Genomic DNA, 18651 nt, shown 5'->3' with positions numbered 1-18651 from the left:
TACAAAGTTCCAGAAGTCCGTTTTTTCCTCATCTTACATTTCTTTGTAATTCTAATAGTGTTCTTTTTATCTTCTTCTTCTTATTATTTTTTTAATTTCGAAGTCAGAGTTACACAGAGAGAGGAAAGGCAGAGAGAGAGAGAGATCTTCCATCTGCTAGTTTACTCCCCAATTGGCCACAACGGCCAGAGCTGCGCCAATCCGGAGCCAGGAGCCAGGAGCTTCTTCTGGGTCTCCCATGCGGGTTTAGGAGCCCAAAGACTTGGGCCATCTTCTACTGCTTTCCCAGGCCACAGCAGAGAGCTGGATTGAAACTGGAGCAGCCAGGAGTTGAACTGGCGCACATATGGGATGCTGGCACTGCAGGCACTGGCTTTACCGGATATGCCATAGCGCTGGCCCCTCTACTAGTGTTCTTCCAAAAATGCTGCAAGCTTGAAACACTCATTAGTGCTTTGTGGTAATGCAAATGGACTGTTTATTTCAAAGGCAGAGAGAGAGAGAGAGAGAGAGCGAGCACGCGAGAGCGAGCGAGCTGAAAAAGAAATCTTCTATCTGCTGATTTACTTCCCAAATATCTGTATCATTCAGGGCTGGGCCAGGCCAAAGCCAAGAACCTTCCCATGTGAGTCATCACTGAATGCTCCCCAGGTATGTACCTGTAGGAAGCGGGATGTGGAAGTAGAGCTAGGAGTTGAACCCAGGCATTTCAGCAGGGCATGCGGGTGTCCAGTGTGGCATCTCAACTGCTGTGTAAAATGACTGCCCCTCATAAGTAAATATATATATATGTATATGTATACATATATATATATTTTTTACCAAGATGTACAACGCTCTCTAGTCTATAGCTTAATACTGTGGGTACTTTTAGAGGCATGAAATGGTTCTGATGAATTCAACTAAAAATAGACATAAAGCACCACATCAACAAATTTCACAAATGATCTTTTTAAGGCAGCACAAATGTGTAGTGCTGCAAATTCGCTAGGCAGCCACCTCACAAATGTGATGTTTTGCTGTTTGATGGAGTATGTTCTCTGCTAGCTGGGACTATGAAATGCATTTCCAACTTGAATTTCATGAGGTACTGCAGAGAATGTTGTAATAAAATCCAGACATTCCATCTACTACATTCCTTTCTTCTAATACTTCTGTAATTCAATCTAAAAGACCAATTAAGTCTGTCTGGAAAGATTTTACTTCTTTACAGGCCACTAATGCTCCTTATTGCCAAGCATCAGATATTTTTTAGATATTCACATTTTCTTGTTTTGATATCATCAAATCACTGAAAACCAAACTAAGGATGTTTCACAATTTTGTTTCCTTGTTTTAAAATGGCAATGGCATGAGACCGTTCAATTCTGTGGTAGTTTCCTAACACTATTTCTAAAAAAAACAAAACAAAACACTACATTTTGAAACTTTTATTATAATGGCTTTTGAACCTGGTTGCACGTTCCAATCATCTGGGCAATTTTTAAAAATAAGAAAGTCCAGGCCCAATCCCAGATAAATTAAATTGGAATATTTAGGAATTAGGTCTGGGGAAAAGTGTTTTTAAAAGCTTTGAAAGATGGTGTAATGCTTTGGGAACTCTAATGCTAAAGGAAGAACCTAGAGCAACTATATGAAAATGGATACTCTTAATTTATCATGTTTGATAATAATGGGAATAATCTTAAGATTATTAAAAGTACTTATTTCAAAGGCAAAGACACAAAGAGAGACAGACAGACGGAGACAGACAAAGAGAGACCTTTTATCCACTGGTTCACTCCTCAAATGCCTACAATAGCCAGGACTTGGCCAGGCTAGAGTCCAGGAGCCTGGAACACAATATGGTACTCTCACCTGAGTGGTAGGAATCCAAGTAATTGAGCCATGACCTGGTGCCTCCCAGGATGCACATTAGCAGCAAAATGGATTGGGAGAGGAACTGGGATTAGAAGCCAGGCATTGCAGTATGGGATGTGGGTATCCCAAGTGGCACTGTAACTGCTGCACCGAATGCCCATCCCAATGTTAAGATTTTTAAAGAGGTTAAAATCATCACTTTATCAAACCTATTTCTTTTTTTTTTTTTAAAGATTTATTTATTTATTTGAAAGAGTTACACAGGAGAGGCTTCCATCTGCTGGTTCACTCCCCAGATGGTTGCAACGGCTGGAACTGTGTTGATCTGAAGCCAGGAGCCAGGAGCTTCTTCTGGGTCTCCCATGAGGGTGCGGAGGCCCAAGGACTTGGGCCATCTTCTACTGCTTTCTCAGGCCACAGCAGAGAGCTGGATCGGAAGTGGAGCAGCCGGGACTCAAACCGGCGCCCAACTGGGACGCTGTTGCTTCAGGCAAGGGCGTTAACCCACTGCGCAGGCCCGTATCAAACCTATTTCTTAAATGACACATCACTTTTGAAAATTTGCAAAGCTTTAGAACTGCTTTTCTTACTCAAAGTTATAATTTAAAATTACAGCTTAGAAATTACAGTTTGAAAATCTTGTCTACTGAAAATTCTAGGACTGGTTTGAGGGAGCAAATGCTAACATTCTTCACACCAAGAAAGGTCTTAAAATTGGCTGTCTGTTGGTATCTCTGGATAACTATTGGAGAATAGGGGGTATGGATAATTTTAATGTTAAATTTAATAAATTCATTTATTTTGCATTCTCAAGCTAAAAATCTTTACACAGACAGACCTGCAAATCCACTAGCTCATGTCTCACAATCACATTCCTGAGGTGCTTTGAGGCTCTGAAAGTCTTTTACTGACCAAAGGCCAATAAATCCTGGCCATCAATGAATGACAGATGTCTTCACCAGATCACCCCCACAGCACTGCTGACCACATGGAGAAACAAAACTCTTTATTTTGTATTTTCCATTTTATCCTCTTGCAGAAATAATGCTCAATGTGCACAGGAAATCAGTGATACATACAATAAAATGTTAATATGATACGCCACCTCCCATCGACAGGTTCAAACATATCCCAGATTCTGGGGCTACTGTTATCTCTTTTAAATCCTGGAGAATTGATCTGAAACAGGTAAGATCAATTACCCCAGTAGGCATCAGAGTTTCAAGCAATGTAATATTTTAGACTAAACTATCAAATGAGAGACAGAATATCAAAGCAGAAGCTGTTGACTGAAGAATATTATCCAACATTCTAATGTCAACACTATCTCTTAAGTCTGAATCTGGAAAGAGATACAGTGGAGGCACAGTACTTTACAGTTTTTAGATGCTGAGTAACTGTGCTTTTAATAGTAATATCCCCAAATATCAAGAAAGCAACTGTCATCTGAAAATAAGCAGTTACCTATGTAACTACTACCAGAACCTCACATACCCTCTGTTTAATAAGAAATTGGACATTCTCTTTTGGACTATTACCAGCTTTGAGAAAAAGAAAGGACAAGAGACAGCCTGCCTGGCGACTTCCCAGAGGTTCTGGCCTTCTGTTCACATACTCATCATGACAGGTGCAGCCCCTTCCCTGGCTCCATCTGTGGCCTGGCTCAGCACTAAAACTGGCCCCTACACCAGTAAGAAGCATATGGGCTGGGACAGGATCAGCATCTCCTTTCTGTTGGTATCTGCTCTCTGCTTGTCGTAGCTTGTCCCTTTAGTTACTGTAGATATCTTGGTCATGACTCATTGCAAGTTTTAAGCATGTGTTTAAAGCAATAGTTGATATAAAGAATATATGACACACACAGCTAAGTTATGAAGCACAGTAAAATGAACCCTGTAAATCTGTACCACAAATACCATTGGTGCAGATCCCTTTCCTCAGCTAACCTCTCAGAGCTAACCCCTATCCTAAAATTTGTTTTTTATTCTCTTCTTTTTGAAAAATAGTTTGCCATTATATCATTAACTATTTATTACTTATTTTTGCCTATGCAGGGTCATTTATAATGGTATCATACACCATGCAATCATACCAGGTTTGCTTTTTAAATAAACACTGTACTTTCCCTAACATTTGTCCATGTTGATGCTTTTAAGAGGTAATTAATTTGATTTTACTGTCATATAATATTCCAATATGTAAATATGTCAACATTTCTTTACCCATTCTTCTGACCATGTAAATTACTTTTCTTTGTAGATTATTGGCTTAAGAATTTTCCTATAAATATCCTTGCAAATGTCTCTTAGTAGATGTGCCAAATTTCTTTTATAGTATAGCTAGTTGTGGAATTGCTGGGTTATAGGCTATGTGAATGATTAACACTGTAACTTAGGGCCAAGTTGCTTTCCAAAGTAGTTCCAGCATCTTATTCTCCTATTGGCATGACAAAAAGGATCCTGTTGCTCCACATGCTTGCCAACACTTGGTATTTTCAGACTTCTTAATTTTTTGCAGTCTAGTAGGTGTGAAATAGAATTTCAATGTGGTCTTAATTTACATTTTCTTGCAAGCTAATGAGTTCTTTTTATATATCTAGTTGTCATTGGTTTCCTCTTCTATGAGATGTTTATTTGTCCATCTTTCTTTTAGATAATGAATTTCTAACTAGCTTTTAAAATTCTGTATTCAGAAAGGGACATTTAAAATAATCATATTTTTTTCCACACTGATTGGGAAGAAAGAATGTAAACTGATTTTTAAAAAACTTTTTTTTTTTTTAAATTTTTTTGACAGGCAGAGTGGACAGTAGAGGGAGACAGAGAGAAAGGTCTTCCTTTTTGCCATTGGTTCACCCTCCAATGGCCGCCGCACCGCGCTGATCCGATGGCAGGAGCCAGGTGCTTCTCCTGGTCTCCCATGGGGTGCAGGGCCCAAGCACTTGGGCCATCCTCCACTGCACTCCCTGGCCACAGCAGAGAGCTGGCCTGGAAGAGGGGCAACCGGGACAGGATCGGTGCCCCGACCGGGACTAGAACCTGGTGTGCCGGTGCCACAAGGCGGAGGATTAGCCTGTTAAGCCACGGCGCCGGCCTAAAAAACTTTTTAATATTTACTTACTTGAAAGGCAGAGTTACAGAGAGAGAGATATATATAGAGAGATATCTTTCATCTGCTGATTCACTCCCCAGCAACTGCTGGGGCTGGGCCAGGCTGAAGCCTGGAGGCAGGAACTCCAGAGTAATATCCCACATGGGTGGCAGGGGCCCAAGCACCTGGGCCATTCTCCGTTGCTTTCCCAGGCACAGAAGCAAGGAGCGAGATTGAAAGTGGGACAGGATTTGAACTGGTATCCATATAGGATGCACACAGTTGGCAAAACTCAGGAATTATTGTGAATTTCTATCTCACTAAAGAGGAGTTAAAATGCAAAAAATAGGGGCAGGTGTTTGGTCCACCAGCTTAAATCACTGCTTGGAATGTCTGCATCCCATTTTGAAGTTCCTGGTTCTTGTCCTGGCTACTCAGCTTCTGATCCAGCTTCTTGTTAATAAGCATCTTGGGAGCAGCAGATGATGGCTTGAGTACTTGGGCCCCTGCTACCCATGTGGAGGACCAGAGTAGAGTTCCTGACATTGGCCTGGCCCAGCCTTGGCTCTATCAGGCATTTGGGGAATGAATCAGCGGGTAGAAGATCTCTCTCTCAAATAAAAAATGAATGTAGAAATGTAGAAAACATTGGTAATTATTATAACTCAGGGATATGATATAGCATTTTGATTAAGGCCTATGCCTGGAACTAGACTGCTACTTGGTTCTACTGGTTCAACCACATAGTAGCTTTGTGATCATCTTGGGCAAGCTATTTCATGTCTCTAAACCTAAAGTTTCTCGTTAGTAAAATGTAGGTAATAGCAGTATCATTGGGATTGTAGTGAGATACAAATAAACTAGCTTGAAGGTGTTCAGAACAATGCTGGGTGTTAAATATGCATCACATACATGTTTATTTAACAATCATTACCTGTATGGTTGGGGTCTAAAAAATCCTTCACTACTATATCATGATTTTCTCCAACTTTCCTTCTATTTTTAAAAGACTTATTTATTTGAAAGTCAGAATTGCAGAGAAAGAGAGAGAGAGAGAGAGAGAGAGAGAGAGAATGAATCTTCCATTGGCTGGTTCACTCCCCAAATGGCCACAATGGCCAGGACTGGACCAGGCTGAAGCCAGGAACTTCATCCGGGTCTCCGACATGGGTGCCCCAAGCACTTGGACCATCTTCCACTGTTTTCCCAGGTGCATTAGCAGTGAGCTGGATTGAAAGTGGAGCAACCAGGATCCGAAGGGGCATCCATTTTAGGTGCTGGTGTTGCAGATGGTGGCTTAAACAGCTACGCCACAGCGCCAGCTCCCAGCGCCCAATATCTGTCCCCACCCTGACCTTTTCTTCTAAAGACTGATATGTTTTAGTTCTCACAGTTGGGCAGATAATCCACTCATAATTTTTTTTCTACTCTGCTGTGAAGTAGATTTAATTTTTTTCTTCTAGAGATTAACCAAGCTGTCATAACACCTCTGATTAGATTATGCATTCCTATTGACTTTGAATTTTATCTCTGTCTTTTTAGATTTCCATACTACCCTGGGTTAATTTCTGGATTCTTTACTGTGTTCCATTAAGTCTAATGTCCATCACTGTATCAATACTACTATCTTAATTACAACAACATTATAATAAGTCTTTATATCTAATAGGGCAGGTCTTTATTCCTGTTCTTCACAGTTGTTTTATTGATTCCTGGGCTCCTGTTCTTTCCTATAAACTTCAGATAATTAGCCTATCAGTTACATGAAGACAACAATAAAAATCCTGTTGGAGGTGGCCACGTGGCCCATTCGCTAGTGTCAAGCTCCACCCCCATCCTAATGGGATTCACTGCTCCTACTTCCCTGCCCCCACCCCCAAGGTTTTAAAAGGACCTGTCCCTGTACAGGCTTTCTCCCGGTCTCCTGATCTCCCCGGTCTCCTGATCTCCCCGTCTCTCTCTCTCTCTCTCTCTGTCTCTTGATCTCTCTAGATCTCTCTTTTACACTCTCCTTCTCCCTCTTTTTCCCTCTTCACCCCTTCCCTCCAGTCTGTCAGGTTTCCCCCAATAAAGCCTTTCCCTTAAAAAAAAAAAAAATTAAAAATCCTGTTGGAAACTCCACTGAAGTTATAGATTCAATGGGGTAGAACTGGGGCCAGCACTGTGGCAGAGTGGGTTAAATGGCTGCCTTCAGCACTGACATCCCATATGGGTACTAGTTAGAGTTCTGGCTGCTTCACTTCTATTCCAGGTCCCTGCTAATGCACATGGGAAAGCAGTGGAAGATGGGCCAGGTCCTTGGACCCTGCACCCTTGTGGAGGACCTAGAAAGCTTCTGGATCCTGGCTTGGGCCAAGCCCAGTCACAAAGGGCTGATGTGGCCATTTGGGGAGCGAACCAGCAGATAGAGGATCTCTCTCTCTCTCTCTCTCTCTGTAACTCTGCCTTTCAAACAAACCTTTAGGCAAAAAAGGATGACTGATAATTATCAATTAATATTCACCTGTTAACATAGACTATAATTTACTCAAATTTTTAAACTCTTTTAATCATGTTTTATAATTCTCTTCACAGTATTTTACTCCTTGTTTTAGTCCATTTCTAATAAAAGAATGTAATTTGTTGACTTTTATTGTCTTTATTGACATAGTTGAACCTATTTCTATCAGCTTTTTATTTTCCTATGACTCTGCCCATTGTCTCCCAAATCTGATGTTTATTTTGGCCTTCCAATCCCTTTAACTTCCTTTTTTCTCTTCTGTTAGTTTGAAACTATAGATTATATTTTTAATCTTTTAAAATTATTATTTCTCTGCAATGATAGAGACCATACCATTCACTTTCCCCTTTATTGACAGTGAAAGGAAAAAGATAAAAACTAGAGCAAAGGATGAGAAGCATAAAAGAGGACAAGAGACAGTGATTACATACTTTGAAGTGGGGGAGCAGAACTGAAGTCCTTGAAGAAAGAAAGAACTGAACGTGCCTTCCTGCCCTTATCACCCACTTAGAGTGCCCTGGAGCAGCAGCACTTTCCTTTGTATTTCCCAGTTATTTAGGGTACTCAGGGTCTCCTTTTATTGCTACCATAAAATGGTTCCTGACCCTATCTTTTAAATTTAGTTTTAGGTGAGCTATTTCAATTAAAGCACAGTAAGACTTTGTCACCAGTAAAAATCTAAGATAACTGGGTATAGATTTACCAGAAGACAGAACATCATATATTTTAAAGTTATGGGAGAACAATTGAAACAGAGCAGCATTTACATCATATTTATTACCTAAATGAATTTAAGATATAGGATTCAGAAATTCTTAATAATTATCTGATTATAGGGAAGAACTATAAGCTTTGTGGACAAAAACATTTCTTTCCTATTTAAATTTATGTCAGTTTTACTTGGCAAAGAACAGATATCTTTTAAGACTATGTTTGCACAAAACTTTCAGATGACTTTTCCCATACAATTTAACATTTTAATACATTCAGGTTAAAATTTATATACTGTCAAGGTCATTTTATATGGACACAGAGGTATATCTTTAAAGGCTACTTTCTATTGCTCATTAATGATCAACTTAATGTCAATAAAACCTCTATCATTTCAATTCAGAAGAAAACTGAAAATCCCTATATTTCAGAAATCAGAAAAATAACTAAGGATTATTAGGAAAAATTAATCACCAAAAATACAATGCAAACAAACACCAAATGAACATCTTGGAAGTTTATCCAGCAATAGTGAGATTGGTTTCAACAAAAAACAAAGACCACAGGCACAAAGCAGTAAAGAATGGGTCATAGCAATAATGACATCCACTAGGCAAATATCGCCAAGTTTGCTTTCCTTTATTTCCACATTTGCACCCTATTTAAGTCAACACTCAAGAATGCCTACTGGTAGCTGTTCCTGTGGGGCTCTCCAAGCTCAAACACAGAAAAGTCACTTTGTTTATTCTATACAGTTTTAGTCAAAGTGTATTAAAATTTTAGAAGCCCTAACCATTGGTGATTTAAGTGTGATGAAGAAAAAGTGTCAGATTAGTGAGTATTCGGCCTATAATTTATTCAGGGCTCTATACATGCATGTTATTTTCAAATGTCAAATAATTTTGTCTATTAATCATTGTTAATATTCATGTAATATAAGGTTATGTGTTTATTTAAAATATCTAAGTAGTTTTATTAAAAACAACACACTTTGCAGCTTCTCACAAAGAGTTACTTTATCAATGGTTCCCCACAGAAAACATGTGCACTATCAGGTCTTCAACTAACACTCTACTCTGTCTTTATACTCCTGGTGATAGAGAATACACTGCTCACATGAAGTCATGAGTTTCAATGCTGACCAAATATAGATGCTATAAAATTTTCCTTTATATACTGAATAAACCAGTTTCCCTATAATGGCCACTTATTGTGCCTTGTACTTCCCAGTAACAGAAAATTCAGAATCCCTGCCCATGTGACAATTCTTTAATTATATTAAGACAGCTATTTTGATAGACTTTTTACTTCCTTTTTACAACCAATTAAAATACTTTAAGCAATTTATTGCTTATAAACTGTGACTGCCCTTAAACTTCCACAAGGATTTAAAAACCACCTGCTACAGTCTTAGCACGCACACACACACACACATGTCACCTTCTCTTGCTATCATATTCCAAAAACAAAAATAAGAATGGCATTCATTTCCAGTCGCATTATTCTATTTTTCTTTCCTTTTTTTGTTAAGGTATAAAACTGTACTTTCCTTTCCACCACCAAAACTATTTTAGTTAGGTTACCCAGGTTTGAAGAGACCATTTTTAGTAACAGCACAAATGCAGAATCTTTTCTCTTTTGCTATCTGGAATAAATATGCCTTGAAAGAGGTGCATTAGGGAAAAAAGGTTTTTCATTCAACTCTGAGATCCTTCCAATCCCTCTTTACAAATAATTCATTCACTGTAGCTTTTGTGACAAAAATAATTGCCCAGTAAGCATTAGAGGAGGGAAAGATAAGCTAATCCCTGAATTCATGGTGTATAATATTTACTGTTAATAATTATGCAATTTACAGTTCATTTTCGTTATTTACATCTGATTCTGCAGAAAACAAGTATTCATTGAGCTTGTTCTGTGTTCAATGAACAAATCAGAGAAAAGATCTGCCCTTATGGAGATTATTTTCTGGGAGCGCACAGACAAGAAACAGAGCCATAAAATGTACAGCATGCTTCTGAGTAGCAGATGTTTCAGAGAAGAAAGCAGGGAAGGGTAGGAGTTGTTGAGATGAGGGGAGGCCTCATTGAGAAGTGACATCTTGATGGACGGCAGGCAATGAGTTTGGTGGTATCTGTGGGAAGAGCAGTGAGGCAGGGATGGACAAGTGCCCAGACTCCCAGGCAAGAGGCATGTGGGGGAAGACCAGAGGCCACCAAGGCTGGAGTGGAGACAGGAGGCACAGGGCAGGTGGAGATGAGGTCTGAGAGGTGAAGGAGTCCAGATTGTGCCCTGTGCATAGACCACAGTAAGGATTTGGCTGTAATGAGTAAGGCAGGAAGTCACTTCTGGAGACAGAATGATGCAACATGATTTGACTTGGTGGCAGGATCACACTGGTTGCTGTGTTAAGAATAAACTGTCGTGGGGCCAGAGTTGAGGACCAGTGGGTTAACCTACTGCCTGAGGTGCCAGCATCCTACATTGGAATGCTGGGGGTCCTGACTGCTCTGCTTCCTTTCTTTATTTTTTATTTTTGACAGGCAGAGTGGACAGTGAGAGAGAGAGAGAGACATGGAGAAAGGTCTTCCTTTGCCGTTGGTTCACCCTCCAATGGCCGCCAAGCACATGGCCAAGCAATGGCGCACCGCACTGATCCGAAGGCAGGAGCCAGGTGCTTCTCCTGGTCTCCCATGGGGTGCAGGGCTCAAGCACTTGGGCCATCCTCCACTGCACTCCCAGGCCACAGCAGAGAGCTGGCCTGGAAGAGGGGCAACCGGGACAGAATCCGGCACCCCGACCAGGACTAGAACCCGGGGTGCTGGCGCCGCAGGCAGAGGATTAGCCTGTTGAGCCATGGCGCTGGCCCCTGACTGCTCTGCTTCTAATGCAGCTCCCTGTTAATGTCCCTGGGAAAGCAGCAGACAATGGCCCAAGCACTTGGGCTCCTGTCATCCAGTGGGAGACTTGGATGGAATTCCTCAATCATGGCTTCAGCCAGGACCAGCCCTGATCATTGTGGCCATCTGGGGAGTGAATCATGGTATGGAAAATCTCTTTAGTTCTCTTTCTCTGTAGCTCTGCCTTTCAAAAAAATAAAATAAATATTTTCTAATTTTTTCTTTTAAAGAGGAAACTGTCAGAGAGAGTAGAAGCAGGATGCCATGCTATCTAACAATACATTTAAGAGATGACATTGGCTTGGAGTAGACATTGTATGTAAAGGTGGTAAAACCTGGCTCTAGGGGTTAGCATTATGATGTAGTCGGTAAAGCTGCTACCTGCAATGTTAGCATTCTATATAGGCACTGGTTGGAGTTCTGGCTCCTACACTTTTGATCCAGCTCCCTGCTGATGGCCTGGAAAAAGCAGCAGAAGAGGGCCCAAGTGCTTGGGCCCCTTCTACCCTTGTGGGAGACCTGAAGAAGTAGTCCTGGCTCCTGGCTTCAGGTTGGTCCAGCCCTGGATGTTGTGGTCATCTAGGGAATGAACCAGTGGATGGAAGATCTCTCTCTCTCTCTCTCTCTCTCTCTTTCCAACACTTTTAAATAAATGAATAAATCTTAAATAAAAAAAAAACAAATCTGGATCTGTTTTGAAAGTAGAATCAATATGACTGTAGGATTCAACATAGGGAATGAGAGAAATAATGGAATTCAGGATGGTGTAAGCCCAAGGGTTTTGGCCTGAGCTGCTGGAAGGATATACGTGTCATTAATAGAGCCAGGGAAGGCTGGCAGAAAAGCCAGACCAGGAATGAAACTCAGGAGCTCAGCTGTTGAAATCTTACGACTTTGAGCTATTTCCGAGTGCAGTGAAGCAGGCAGCTCTGGATTGGAGCTGTAATGTAATAGGAAAGCTCACAGAAGCATAAATGGTGGAGAGAAAATGTCTAAGGACTAAGCCCCTTTAGAAGTCAGGGCGCAGGCAAAGGAAACTAAGAAGGGAGTGGCTAGTGAGTCACGAAGAAAACAAGAAAAGCAAAGCTTCTGGGAAACCAAGTGAAGAAAGCACTTCAAGCAGAGACAGGGTAACTGCTATCAACAGCCAAGTCAGATGAGGAGCAGACAGTTTGGTTAAGTGGAGATCATTGTTGACCTAAGATGGACAATTTCAGTCTTGTGGAAAGAGGCAAAGCCTAAATGAGAGTGGTGCAAGAGCATCTGGAAGGAGACAGAGTAGAAACAGTGAACACAGACTGTTCTTCTAAGGAAGATAAGATGAAAAACAGTAGGCTGCAAGAAGTTTTCTTTTTGGTTATCTTTTCTTAAAGACAGGAGCAACAACAGCATGTTGGCATGCTGACAAGGAAATTCTAGCAGAGGGGAAAACAGCTACGGCTGGAGAGAAGTGGGGAAACTGCTGGAGTATGGTTTTTAAGGTAATTTAGTCTCAAAGATATCCATTAAATACAAATGAAGAGGATCAGTTAAAGAAAGAGGATGGCTGTTTCTACTAGTACTGCCAGGCAATAAAATTATGGTAAAACAAAAATAAAAATGTATTACTAATGTAAAGGGGGAACTTTGGACACATAGAATTAAAAAGGAAGTCTCCAAATTAAGTTCATTTTATATGAGAAAGAAGGGCTTAACAAATATCTGGGGTAATTACTTTTATATTTAGAAGTGATCAAGAAATCAGAATTGCATTAAAACTCTAAACTTTCCACACAACCAAATATAAACTATCTAAGAGAAGTGAAATTAGATTGAGAAACTTTTGCATCAAATATAACAAAACGTTAATTATGTAAGAAGCAAAGAGCGCAGACAAATCAAGTAAATTATCATGTAACCATGAGATAAGTGAGAAAAGTATATACACGTACTGTTTGCACAACAGGAAATATATTTAATAAATAAACATTAGAAAAAATATCCAACCTTACTAATAAGGAATAAAGCACAAGTGAGAACAAAGATATCTATTATATTTTGTTTATATTTACAAAAAGGAAAAATTAAAAGGCACAAGTAAAGAGAGTATTCAGATAATGCTGGTGGCAATGTAAAATAGTAATATCCTTTTGGAAAGCAATCTGGCAATTCGTATCAACAGTCATCAAAATATTCACAATACTTGACTCAGAAACACTCCTGTTGTCTATTTATCCTAATGAAATAATAAAATCAATGAGTATGTGTAAATGATGTCCCCTGTAGCATTGCAATTACATTATAGTATTACTTATCAAAATGAAATACTAGAAACTGTCTAAATGAAAAATAAAAAAAGAATGAATGGCTTTGAAAATTATGAATAATGGGGTTGGCACCGTGGCACATTAGGTTAATCCTCCACCTGTGGAGCCAGCATCCCATATGGGTGCTGGTTCTAGTCCTGGCTGCTCCACTTCCAGTCCAGCTCTCTGCTATGGCCTGGGAAAGCAGAAGATGGCCCAAGTGCTTGGGCTCCTGCACCCACGTGGGAGACCAGGAAGAAGCACTTGGCTCCTGGCTTTAGACAGGCACAGCTCTGGCCATTGCGGCCATCTGGGGAGTGAAGCAACGGAAGGAAGACCTTTCTCTGTCTCTACCTCTCACTGTTTATAACTCTACCTCTCAAATAAATAAATAAAATATTAAAAAAAAAAGAGAAAATTATGAATACTAACTCCATCAATCAGAAGGTATTAAACAAGTTTTTGGAGCAGCCTATAAGATATACCTATACCTTTTGTGTACCTATACACAAAAAGACTCAAAGGAAAAAATGAACAGGGAAAATAGCTTAAAGGTTCAGTATGCTGGGATTTTATGGGAGCTATGTTCTTCCTTGTTCTAACAACTGCTACCATTTATGGAACACTAATGACTTGGCAGATGCTGGACTACGGACATTATGTGTATGGCCATACTTAATCCCTGTGGAGCGGGTCACGGCCAGTAAACAGCAGAGCTGATAGGTGAATTCAGGCAATCTGGTTTTAGTACTGATCTTAGTCACGATGCTGAGGGGCCACCATTGTGGTGCAGTGTATCAAGCAGCCACTTGTGACACAGGCATCCCATACTGGAGAGTCCTTCTGATCCAACTCCCTGCTAATGCACCTAAGAAAGCAGCGGAAGATGCTCAAGTACTTGAGCTCCTGCCACTCATGTGGAAGACCCAGACAGAGTTTCAGGCTCCTGGCTTCAGTCTGGGTCAGCCCTAGCTGTTGTGCCCATCTGGGGGAATGAACCAGCATATGGAAGATCTCTTTCTCTATCTCACCCTCTCTGTCACTCTGCCTGTGAAATAAATTAATAAAATGAGCTTCCATCTGCTAGTTCATTTCCCAAATGCCCACAATGGCTGGGGCTAGGTCAGGCCCCAAAGCTGTGAGCTGGGAACTGAACTCAGGTCTCCCAACTGGGTGGCAGGAACCCAAGACTTGAGCCATCACTTGTTGCCTCCTGCGGTGTGTATTAGCAGGAAGCTGGAATGGGCAGTAGAGTTAGAACTTGAATGTGGGAGTCCCAACCTGCCCTAAACTTCTTTTAATCCCATTTGCCCAGAAACTTTTTGAATAACCCTAATAAATAAATTAAGAAAAGTTAGGGAAAAAAAGGATCTTTCCCTCAAGTTGTGAGTCCTGTATCGAAAGGTAAAATAGGGGTATCATATATGTAGTGTCATTTTGTAATCAGATTACTTTCCCTTACAAATCGCTATCTAACCTGTCAATCTTGTTTAGGAAGTTAGAATAAACTGATTTTAAATAGACTGTAAACAATTAAAAAACCGCCTTTCTACCATCATATGTTAGAGCTAGACAAAAGAGTTTAGGGATTATCAGATGCCTTCACATCTACTAACAAACTAGGTCTGCAATGAGTAAGAGACTGACTCAAGGTCATTCGGCTGGTTAATAAAACCAAAGCCATTTTTCAGTTACAGATTTCCTGATGACAGTCCAGTCATATTCTTTTTCCTGTACCACTTTACTCCTCACCTCCCCTCTTCCATCCACCATACAAAAAAAATCTATCTTATGTTTTAAGTGCAAACTAAAGGCCAGCCATCATACTCAGCACATTTTTGGCTAAACTAATTTAATCTTCTCAACAGTTTCAGCAGGCAAATATTATAGCTATTTTAAGATGAGGAGACTGAACCTCAACTGGGATTAGTATGCTGCCCAAGGCCACATTATTAACTAGCACCCAGACCCAATTTCACAGCCAGTGCTCCTGCGCCCAGGTTGTGCTGCAGGGACTGGGCAGAACGTGGTCTCGCACCCACGCAGCTCTGGTGACAGATCCCTTGTGTTCCTGCTCCCGCCACCACAGAGGTTCATGTTGAAAGAACTGTCTGATCTTGCTCAGGATGAGCTGGCTGCTTCAGTGGGTTAGAAAGAACGTAAATAAATGCTACCTGCTGGTGTGAAAAAGGTTTCCAAGTTTGGGTAGATCCTAGGATTGCTTGTTCTTGTTTAGAGACGGAAACTGAAGAGCAAAGGAGAAAGAGCTAATGGTGCTTGTATTCCCTGACAAGTGTGCTATCTAATGTGCTGAGGGATCAATGGCTCAGGAAATGTTTCCCAACACTTGATAAACACATTTCTTTCCATGACCTTTTCTTCCTTAGATTTGCTCCCTTTCCTTTGCTTCAAACCTTAAGTTCTGTAGGCTGTATTACTAAAGGCTTCGGCCCCGTCTCTCCAGTTAGGGAGCCTCCTAAGTGGTCTCCTTTTCTTCGGAGTCTCTCCATTGCACAAAACAAGGGCAGAGAATTTTCCACAGCGAAGCTGTTGCTGCCATATAAGATCCATCCCTTCTTTCTTGAAAACAAGCCCCAGCCTATCTTTCTAGATTTCTCTCTCCCCAGGGGCTCAAGCCACTGTAACTAATTCAGGCTCGGGCTCACACCAATTGCTGCATCAGGAACCCTTGCCTGTCTAGATTCTGTCCACTCTTCAAGGACATCGCAAATGGAATCGCCCTTGCCTCATCTGATGATCCTTCAACCACATATAACTTTCTTGCCTAACACTGAGCATCACCTGGGTGTACCTCTTAAAAGCCTTGACACTCTGACCCTGACTGCAGACACCTGTGGATCTTAACTGTCCATTTCATTAAGTCAACAAGTTGTTACAGACCTGTATGTTATAGGTAGCGTCTAGAAAAGACGCCTTATTCACAGTCAATGATCAAAACACAAATGACATTTGAGTAATGCCAAGGAAATCAAAATGCTTCACAATTTTCTATCAGTTGAAGAACTGGCCAAAGAAACTGAGAGTTAAAAAAAAAAAAGAAAAAGAAATTAAAAAAAGCACAGTTTCTTAAGGCGGCAGATGCAACAGTTGATATACATCTATTAGGTCGAGAAAGGTGTGCCTGGATTACGCAAAGATCAGAGGCCTGGAAAAGGCTACAAAAACAGTCTGAAGGCATCTGTGGCATACTTTTATTTCTTTATTTTTTGTTTTGCACAGATGAGCGCAGGAAGCTTTGAGTCTTCAATACTAGTTGGTCATTCAATGGACTGATGAATTTTGAATGCTACAGTGCTCATCAGTTGGGCTACTGAAAGGATTCCCAACAAAAACCCAACCTCAGAAAATTTAGCTCCTTTTTCCTCGTTAAAAACGAAATAAGCAATCTGGAAATGCTGTATTTTCCCTAAATTCTAAAGCGAATCTGAGAAGCCCACGGCCTCACATAAACATTTCATAAAGGTGCTGATCGTGAATAATGAATGGATCCAGGGGCCCTGGCTGTGACTACGTCATCGTTGTTTACTCGGGGACTTTTATTTTTTTTTTTCTTTTTGGGGGGGAGGGGTTACATTGGAAGGAGGGAATCAGTTTAAGTTATATTCATATACCTTTACAGAGTAAACGCCACAACCCAACGGACATGAAGAATTTGCTGGTGAAAGCACAATGAAATGAAGCGACAATCTGAACAAAGGCAACAGGCACCTGCCGTCTCTCAATCCCTGAGCAAATATTTCCGCCGAGACGGGGCCAATTTGGGGATGTGGGCGAGCAGGCGGGCGTCACCTTTTTAATAACAGCCGCCTTTCTCGGGAAGCTGTAAACCAGGCAACAACTGGGACCCTTCCAAAGGATCCCGAGCTGGGAGCGGTCTCAGGTTTTCAGACAAATCTCTCCTCCTACCACACGTGACCCAATGGCAATCAGCCGCCGCGAGAGACACCGCAACGCATCAGCCGCGGGATACAAAGGCTTCGGCGCCGCCGCCGCCGCATCCCCGGGAGGATCGCCGAGCCTCCCGCGCTCGGCGTCAGCGGAGTTTGCGCAGGTCGCCGCCACGAGGCGCGCCACTCCCGGGCCCACAGGGCGGTGCCGCGCAGCGCGGGGAACGGGAGCAGGGGGCGCGCGCCGCCTGCCCTGTGCGCCTGCCCACCCAGCGCCGCCGGAGCAGGGGCGCCGAGTCGCACGCAGCCGAGCAGGGCCGCGCCGCACCGCGCCGCGCCGCGCCGCGCCGCGCCGCAGCCGCAGCCGCAACCGCTGGCCCCTCGTCCGCCGCACGGAGCCCCGCAGCGACGTGGACCAGGGTGAGGAAGCCGAGGGCCCCCCAGCTCCCGGGTGTGGGCCCGAGGCCGGGCCGCCCCACCCCCGCCCAGGCCCGGGCCTTCCTTTTCTCCGGGCCCCTGCCCCGCTCCATGGCTCCTCCGGGCCTGGACGCGGGCAGCGGGGCGTCGTGAGCGGCACTTACACCACGGCTCTGGAGATCATCCAGGACACCATCTTCCTGGGGGGGGGCTTGGGCCCCAGCTCCGGGGCGGGTGGGCACTGAGCGCGGCTGACCAGGCCGCCAACGGCAGGCCGCGCGCTCGCCGGCTCCTCGCGCTCCCCGGGGCCGCGCTGGCGCCCTCGGGAACCGGGCCCGGTGTCTGCGCGCGGCGGCCCGAGCTGCGCCGCGGTGGGTCCCCCGCCCGTCCCCGCCCGCCGTCCGAGCCGCGGCGGAGCCGAGCGGCCCCGCCCCTGCGCTCCGCTGATAGGCGGCGGCGGCGGCGGCGCGTTGGTCCCGGCCGGGGGCAGGCGGCCGGGCTCCGGGGGCTGGACCGGCGGGGACCCTGGTCCGCGCCACGCGGCCGCGACCCACACCCCTGCGCTGCGGCCTCCCTTGCCGGCCTCCTTGGAGACGCCCACCTGGCGTGAAGAGAGAGTGTGTGGGGGTGTTGGAGGCTGGGGAGGGGGACTCGGGGGTCGGGGTCGTCACTGCGCCTGTGAAAGATAAAACTGCAGAAACTCTGTGTGGGATAGAAACCTCCAGACCAGGCCCTGGGTTCTGGAGAGCCGAGAGTTTGAGGCGTGCTTGCCCACATCCGGTCCCTTCGCTGTTTACGAAGGCCCAGCACCGAGGGCATCTTCACAGTACGGCATTTTTCAGGGAAACGCTTGCAGGGCCTACTTGCACAGGCCTCGGGGTACATACCTCGAGCCTCCCCGTGCATGGTGCAATGCAGGGCTGGATGGAGGAAGAGAGTGTTGGATTTCGTGTTTGCAGTTAGCGTGTCGTGCTACCCAT

At 43.3% G+C, this 18651-nt stretch overlaps 2 protein-coding genes across 2 annotated transcripts in view; one reads left to right on the top strand and one right to left on the bottom strand.

Annotated features, from left to right (window-relative positions):
• REEP3 (receptor accessory protein 3) overlaps nt 1-17997 on the bottom strand; it is a 95523-nt gene extending 77526 nt beyond the window's left edge. The window contains exon 1 of the mRNA XM_062213865.1: nt 17836-17997. Within this exon, the coding sequence (XP_062069849.1) occupies nt 17836-17867 (32 nt within the window). The 5' untranslated portion in view covers nt 17868-17997. The remainder of the gene's footprint in view (nt 1-17835) is intronic.
• The window catches only part of JMJD1C (jumonji domain containing 1C), a 292989-nt gene continuing 291951 nt past the window's right edge, over nt 17614-18651 (top strand). Inside the window, exon 1 of the mRNA XM_062213864.1 lies at nt 17614-17674. The gene's annotated coding sequence lies outside the window, so the exon portion shown is untranslated. The remainder of the gene's footprint in view (nt 17675-18651) is intronic.

The sequence above is a fragment of the Lepus europaeus genome, chromosome 17 (genome assembly GCF_033115175.1).
Source record: "Lepus europaeus isolate LE1 chromosome 17, mLepTim1.pri, whole genome shotgun sequence".
Taxonomy (NCBI): Eukaryota; Metazoa; Chordata; class Mammalia; order Lagomorpha; family Leporidae; genus Lepus; species Lepus europaeus.
Note: the sequence above shows the minus strand (reverse complement) of the source record. Positions and strands in the feature narration are given on the sequence as shown.